This window comes from Myotis davidii, unplaced genomic scaffold, assembly GCF_000327345.1.
Source record: "Myotis davidii unplaced genomic scaffold, ASM32734v1 scaffold663, whole genome shotgun sequence".
Lineage (NCBI taxonomy): Eukaryota > Metazoa > Chordata > Mammalia > Chiroptera > Vespertilionidae > Myotis > Myotis davidii.
This window is the reverse complement of record NW_006295816.1, coordinates 7244408-7251383: the sequence shown is the minus strand read 5'-3', so window position 1 is coordinate 7251383 and position 6976 is coordinate 7244408. Positions and strand designations below refer to the sequence as shown.

The following is a 6976-nucleotide window of genomic DNA, read 5'->3' as shown; positions in this document are numbered from 1 at the left end:
CGATGGTCTTAGGCGACCCCTGTGAAAGGGTCATTCGACCCCCAAAGGGGTCGCGACCCACAGGTTGAGAACTGCACCACATTAATTCTAGTACCTGCATGTCAGAGTTTGACATGTAAAAGTTGTAACATTCCAAACAGGATTACCAGGACCTCACAGGGCAGGTGGATTAAGGCATGGGGTCTGGCATCAGCCCGCCAGAGCTCAGAACCAGGCTCCACCACTTCACAGCGAGGAGACCTGGAGAAGTCCCTGAACTTCTAAGACACAATGTTCTCACCTCTAACACGGTGATGGTACTGGTACCTCCCTCAAGGGGTTGTGCCGTGCGCATTAAATAAGTCACACAGAGCCCTTGGTTCAGCGCTTGGCTCAATAAATATGTGTCGTTGTCATCATCACCACTATCACTGTCCTGCCGGCGCCGCCACCTGAGCTGTGAGCGCCTGTCTAGCCGGTGTCGGTGCCAGCCCACAGGATCTCTCCTAGTGCCAGGAGAGCAGGGACACAGAGCAAAAGGTGAACCTTCTGGCCTTTCGCTTTGTCCTGGGTCCGCAGAGCTGAGCTCAAGGCTGTGCCTCCCCCGCAGGTGTACCTGGCGGCAGGCACTGTGTACGGACTGGAAGGCCAGCTGAGTGAGCTGGAGGAGGCCGCCCGCTGCATCCACAGTGGCACTGGTGAGACCGAACTGGCAGATCTGGAGGACCAGGTGGCCACGGCCGCAGCCCAGGTCCACCATGCTGAGCTCCAGGTAAGGACGCTCCTCTCTGCCCAGATGGGCGATCGCCGAGCAAAAGGAGAGAGCACCCCTCTCTTCCACAAGAATCATTTCGAAGTCCTTTTATCTCTCAGTTCCTGCATGCCAGCTCAGTTGCATGGATATGATCCTTCAGGGTGGATTCCTTTTTAAAAATATATATATATTTTATTGATTTTTTTTATAGAGAGGAAGGGAGATGGAGAGGGATAGAGAGTTAGAAACATCGATGAGAGAGAAACATCGATCAGCTGCCTCCTGCACACTCCCCACTGGGAATGTGCCCGCAACCAAGGTTCATGCCCTTGACTGGAATCGAACCTGGGACCCTTGAGTCCGCAGGCTGATGCTCTATCCACTGAGCCAAACTGATTAGGGCAGGGTGGATTCCTTTTAAAGTGCAGCCTTCCTTTGCCCAAATTCTAGCCTTGATAATATATCAGACTTCTCTTTAAAACCTATGCCACTTAGGGTTAAGGTTTAGCGGGAAGAAATATTATTTATGGATGTTTGGGAAGGTTTTGTTGTAATAATTAGTTAGTCCTGCTTCCAAATTTTCCTAGGCTTAAATTATTGGGGCCAAGTTTTATGGCAGGAAATCCTGGAATCCAAAATATCCTATGTTTGAATGTGCCTATTAATTTGTTATTCATGTCTGAATTTTACAATGTTGTTATTAATAGCCAATGTCCAGTCTGCCTTACTCTGTGCCAGGGGTTGTACTAAGGACGCCGTCCACTGCATTATACAGGGTCACCATGTGGGCGTTCCTGGGCAAAGTCTCTCTTAACTCTTAGTGTCGGGAAAAGCGATTCTCCTGAGTGCTTGGTCTTCATCTTGTGGACACAGACGCCTACACTGATCTCTTTGCTTTGGCTCCCAGGAAACTCAGAGCAGGAAACTCCTCTTCTACCAAGTTTAAGGGTTATTGGGCATGCAGTCTTGGGCGTAAAGTGGAATATAACTGGATGGATGGATGGATGGATGGATGGGAGGATAGATGGATAGTGGATAGATAGATAGATAGACAGACAAGACATAGGCAAAAATCAACCCTCAGTAGTCTCCTCTCTCTTTGTCCTTTGCCCTATGGACTAAAACTTGAAAAATTAACCCCTTCTTATCCAGAACCTGGTAGTGAGCAAACAGGAGGTCAGCAGTTTGCTCTCCCATTGAGCTCTCTCCCAGGGCCCTCTGAGCAAGGCCCTCTGTCAAAACTGCTTCCAGACAAGATGGTGGGCACCTAATCCACACCAGTAGCAAATGACTGATAAAGGTTTAGCCTGCAACCTTTCTCAGAGGCTTGTGCAACTTATTGGGCTATAAACCAAAGCAATGCAGCTCTCAGTGAAACTTGGAGTCAGACAGGAAGGCTTCTGGGAGCCCGAGAGGGGCAGGGGCTGCACAGCGGCCCCTCTGGTGGTGGCTGCAGGACAGCTATACTTGCATTCTTTCACCAGCTGCCACAGGCTCGGCCTTCACCTACCTCCTCTTCTCTTTCTGACCAAGGCAGCCCCTCCTTGGGGCTAGAGGAAGCATCTCCTGAAATTGCTGACTTTTCAGTCCTTCTCTCTGCACCTGTCCAAAGAAGCCCTCAGGAAATGACAGTAGAATTAGAGTTTGTCTTGAGCAGCACAAACAAGTTGAGGGATGGGGAAGGCAATGGGGACTCGAGGTGGAGCACACACATGACCGCTGGGCCTACGTTCAGGTTACTTATTTCATGCCCCAGCACCACTCAGTCTGCGCCATGTCAGCAGGTCAACCGTGATCCCCACCTCCTCCCTCAACTCTGCCAGTCTTCTCCCGCCCCTTCCACTGCCTCCCATGCCAGCCTTGGCAAGGCCTCTGAGAATGTGGGAAGAGCAGGAACACTGGCATCAATTCCAGTGTCTGCCCCAGACCAGCTGTGAGATGGTGGATATATTACTTATCCCTCTGAGCCATGGTTTCCTCATCGATACAACCAAGGAACAGTTTCCCATGTCACTGGATTACGAATGAGTTCATGAATGAAACACACTTAGCATAATGATGTGACAGCACATAATGATGCCATTTTCTAAGAGTAGGGACTGTGTCTTCTTTATCCCGGGGACAGGGATGGACCAGGGTCTTTCTGGCACTGAGTGGGCTCTTGCTCTCTATTTGCCTTAAGACACTGTTGGAAGGAAATCCGAGCTCCTTCCTACCTTCCGATGTTATAGTCAAGGAAACTGATGCCCAGGGAGAGGACGGAGTTTCTCAATAGGAAAGACGGACTTGGGCCGGGAGTTGCTGGGGATGCCTCCTAAAGCGCAGAGCTGTGGTTTTGGATCCGTGATGCCATGGAAAAATGAAGCGGGACTTTCAAAGTGCACATCCAGTGTTACCTCCCACGGAAGCCTCCCCTGACTACCCTACCCCAGATGGCCTGGGCCAGGCGTCCCCAAGTGCCATGGGCTTCCATGTATCCCTAGGGGTACTCTGACGTGGCTGACATGCCCCTGAGCCACCAACTAGAACTTTAAACTTACAAAGAACAGCCTGTGTTTTATTTTCTCACTATAGCAGATGTAGAAGTTGAATGAATAAATGAGCATATATCAAAGCAGATTTGTTCTTTTTTTTAAATGTTTTTATTTATTAGAGAGAGAAAGGGGGGAGGAGGGCGAGATGGAGAGAAACAACAATTGGCTGCCTCCTGCACACCCCCTACTGGGGATCAAACCTGCAACCTGGACATGTGCCCTGACTGGGGATTGAACATGTGCCCTGACTGGGGATTGAACTGGCGACCTCTCAGTGCATGGGCTGACGCTTAATCAACTGAGCCACACCGGCCAGAGCGAAGCAGATTTATTCTTTGTCGATTTATAACACTTTTAACAAAGAGTCTCCCCACCTGTGCTTTCTTCCTACTGATTCTGTCTTTCTGCCACATGAAGATTTCTGATATCGAGAGCCGGATCTCAGCCCTGACCATCGCAGGACTCAACATAGCGCCGTGTGTGCACCTCACCAGGAAGCGGGAGCAGAAGCAGAGGAACCAGGTGCGTTTGTCCCGCGCTCGTTCTGTGGGAAATGGGGAAGGTAACATTTTCGGGCTTTGAGAAGGTGTGCTGACGGCTGTGTTCTGTTTGTAGGTGCAAACAATAGACACATCCAGACAGCAGAGGAGGAAACTGCCTGCTCCACCAGTGAGAGGTGAGCCCAATGAGAACCACAAAGCAACCAAAGGATTAAGTGTGACTCTCTGTTTGAGTAACTCAGAAATCTGGGTTTGAGGAGCGGTTCCAATGGCAGGTTCTCACCTGGAGTTGCTCTTGTGGAGGGTCTTTCTTAACTTGGATCCCCCAAGAAGCAGACCCTGGGACAAGGATATGAGTGCAAGTGGTTTATCTGGGAGGTGACTGCAGTAAGCACTAGTTGGGGAAGAGAGAAATGACTCAGAGAAGAAAGCCCACACAGGGTTCTCAATACTGCTGGGAACTCCTGGGAGATGGTGCTGACTGCACCTCAGAGTTTCTTGCCCAAAGGGTATGAAGACGAGGTATTTCAACTCCCACCTATCACTGGCTGAAGGTGACTCCTGGAGGGCATTAGCTTCCTGGTACCTCTGCCCTGCCTCGTGCATGGGCAATGGAGAGTGGCCGCGCTTGCATAGGATGTGTCAGAAGGTACTGGAATATGACTGTCAGGGCACCCAAAGCATCTAACCTGGAAGGGAATCTAGCATGCCAGGTGTATCACTCTTATCCTGGACATTTTCAACAAGTTCTCTGGATTCAGGAGCCACATGATGACGATGATGATGCCAAAGCAGAAATCCTAGATCTACAAAGTAGAACAGTAGGAAGTCAGCAGATACATGTTGAAGTCTTGGTTCCACCATTCGTTGTTAGACGGTTATTTTAATGCCTACTTTATGGTCCACCAAAACTTATAAAATTAAAATTTATTATAGATCCATGACACCTTGTTTGAAAGCCTTAGATCAGTATGTGTTTCAGAATTTCTTGGACAGGATGGAGAAGGTAAAGGGATTAAGCAATTCAAATTAGTAAGTACAGAGTGGTCACAGAGATGTAGACCACAGCCTAGGGCAGTGGTCGGCAAACTCATTAATGTCAACAGAGCCAAATATCAACAGTACAACGATTGAAATTTCTTTTGAGAGCCAAATTTTTTAAACTTAAACTATATAGGTAGGTACATTGTTATTATCTTAATTAGGGTACTCCTAAGGCTTAGGAAGAGCCACACTCAAGGGGCCAAAGAGCCGCATGTGGCTCGCGAGTCACAGTTTGCCGATCACGGGCCTAGGGAATATAGTCAATAATATCGTGATAACTATGTATGGGGCCAGGTGGGTATTTGCAGCATCAGGGGAACTCTGTAAAGTACATGAATTTCTAACTACCATGTTGTACATCTGAAACTAATACAGAATGATATTGAGTGTAAACTGTAATTGAAAAAAAGGTAATGATATATATACTGTATAATTTATAACAGCCTTCCCAACCCCACACCTCCAGCCATGGTGTCATTAATATCCTGGCAAGAAGGCGTGAGAATGTTCACACTCAATGGGGTGGACAAGGACTTTAAAAGGCCGCATGGCCATTCAAGTTACATTTTGCCATCAGACAATTTTGGCTCCAAAGTTATAAATACATGCACTTTTTAGAGCATTTTATATTTCCAAATGGCAAATAAGAATTTATGAACTATATTAGATGATCTCTAAGCTACCTTTTCCCAGAAAGCTACTAATGATACCCCATTTGGTTCACTATGAAAAATGAACACACACAAAATAAAGCCACAGTCAGACCCGCGGACCAGAATGAGATTCCAGACCCAGAACACAAGCCCGGGCAATCTGGACACCTGGTCTTTCTTCCTTAACAGTCGGTCCAGCGCTGGGTGACATTCTCATTTGTTTCCTTTCAGCTGAAAAAGTGGCGGTATCTGCAGTGACCAACACAAAAACATTCAACCGCAACTTCATTCTCCAAGGCTCCTCGCCAAACAGGAAAAGCACCGCCCAGGACTTGATGGTAAATGTCATCTCTGTCCTAACGCCCGCCTCTTTCACTGGAGGTGGCACCTCCATTCTGTAGCCCTTCTGTCTGTGGCTTCCCTGGTTGAGCCCCAAAACCCGTCCTTCCTGCATGGTCCCGTGGCCTGTCAGTGGGGGTGATGGGAGCTAAGAGAGGCGACAAACACCCTGCCGGGCATTGCCAACCTCTGATATATGGACACAGCCGCTCAACTGCATAACCCCCTCCTTGTGGGAACCAGTTTTGATAGAAGAGGAATGAAAATGTGGACACATGAATCCAAGGTCGGGTTGAGGTGCAGTGCAGGGGTTTTCATGCTGTTTTCGAACCGTACTCACTCTTCCTTAAATTTCCCAGTAGCCACTTGTGGTCCTGAAAAAAGGCAGCAACTGCCCCTAAATGAGGCAAAGAAAAGGGCAGAAGATAATTTGCACAAACCCTGGAGGTCACATAGAGGTCGGGGAATAGTAGATTATTTGCCTAAACACCCACATATGCTTCGGAATTTTGGCAAATGCTCGATGCTACTGATAAGGGATGTGACGACCCAGATAAACTGCCTCAGTGGTACCATTATGCTACGGGCAGACGGTGTCTGGAGTGACGAGACCAAAGCAAGGACAAGTATAACCTTTGGCCTTTTATGCATCACCAGTCACGCCCTTCCCCGTCTTCTTCCTCCTCATCTCCTGTCTCCTGAGTGCACTGGTAACGGTGCGATGCTGGCATGCCGTTTAGAATTACAGCCACTGCACCTGTGAGGCACCACGTGGCCGGTGCAGGCCATTGCCTTTCCTTCAGGGGCCAGCCATTACCCCTGACCTTTCAAAGTCCAATTACCTTGCCCCTGGCCATTTCTTCGAAGAGCTAAAAGATTCATTATTACACTAAAAGGGCAGACCACTAGGGTTGGGGAAGGAACCTGTTATAAATCAGGTGGTTAAAAATAAATTACCTTTCGTGGAGCTAGAACATAGAGCGGTGGTTGCCAGGGGCTGCAGGGATGGGGAATAGGAAGCAATTGCTCTGTATGTGAGAGGTTTTACTTTACAGCGAGGGGAAGCTTTTGAAACCACACAGAGGTGGTGGCGGCACACACTGTGAACATACAAAACACCGCTGATTTGTTCATTCCCAAAGGGTTAATTTTATGTGAATTTCACCTTAATAC

At 48.3% G+C, this 6976-nt stretch overlaps 1 protein-coding gene across 3 annotated transcripts in view; it reads left to right on the top strand.

Moving 5' to 3' along the window:
* MYRIP (myosin VIIA and Rab interacting protein) overlaps positions 1-6976 on the top strand; it is a 183604-nt gene that overhangs the window by 171851 nt on the left and 4777 nt on the right. For all 3 annotated transcript variants that reach the window (XM_006770537.2, XM_015568402.1, XM_015568403.1), the window contains 4 exons: positions 590-751; positions 3685-3789; positions 3883-3943; positions 5696-5802. In XM_006770537.2, the coding sequence (XP_006770600.1) occupies positions 590-751; positions 3685-3789; positions 3883-3943; positions 5696-5802 (435 nt within the window). The remainder of the gene's footprint in view (positions 1-589; positions 752-3684; positions 3790-3882; positions 3944-5695; positions 5803-6976) is intronic.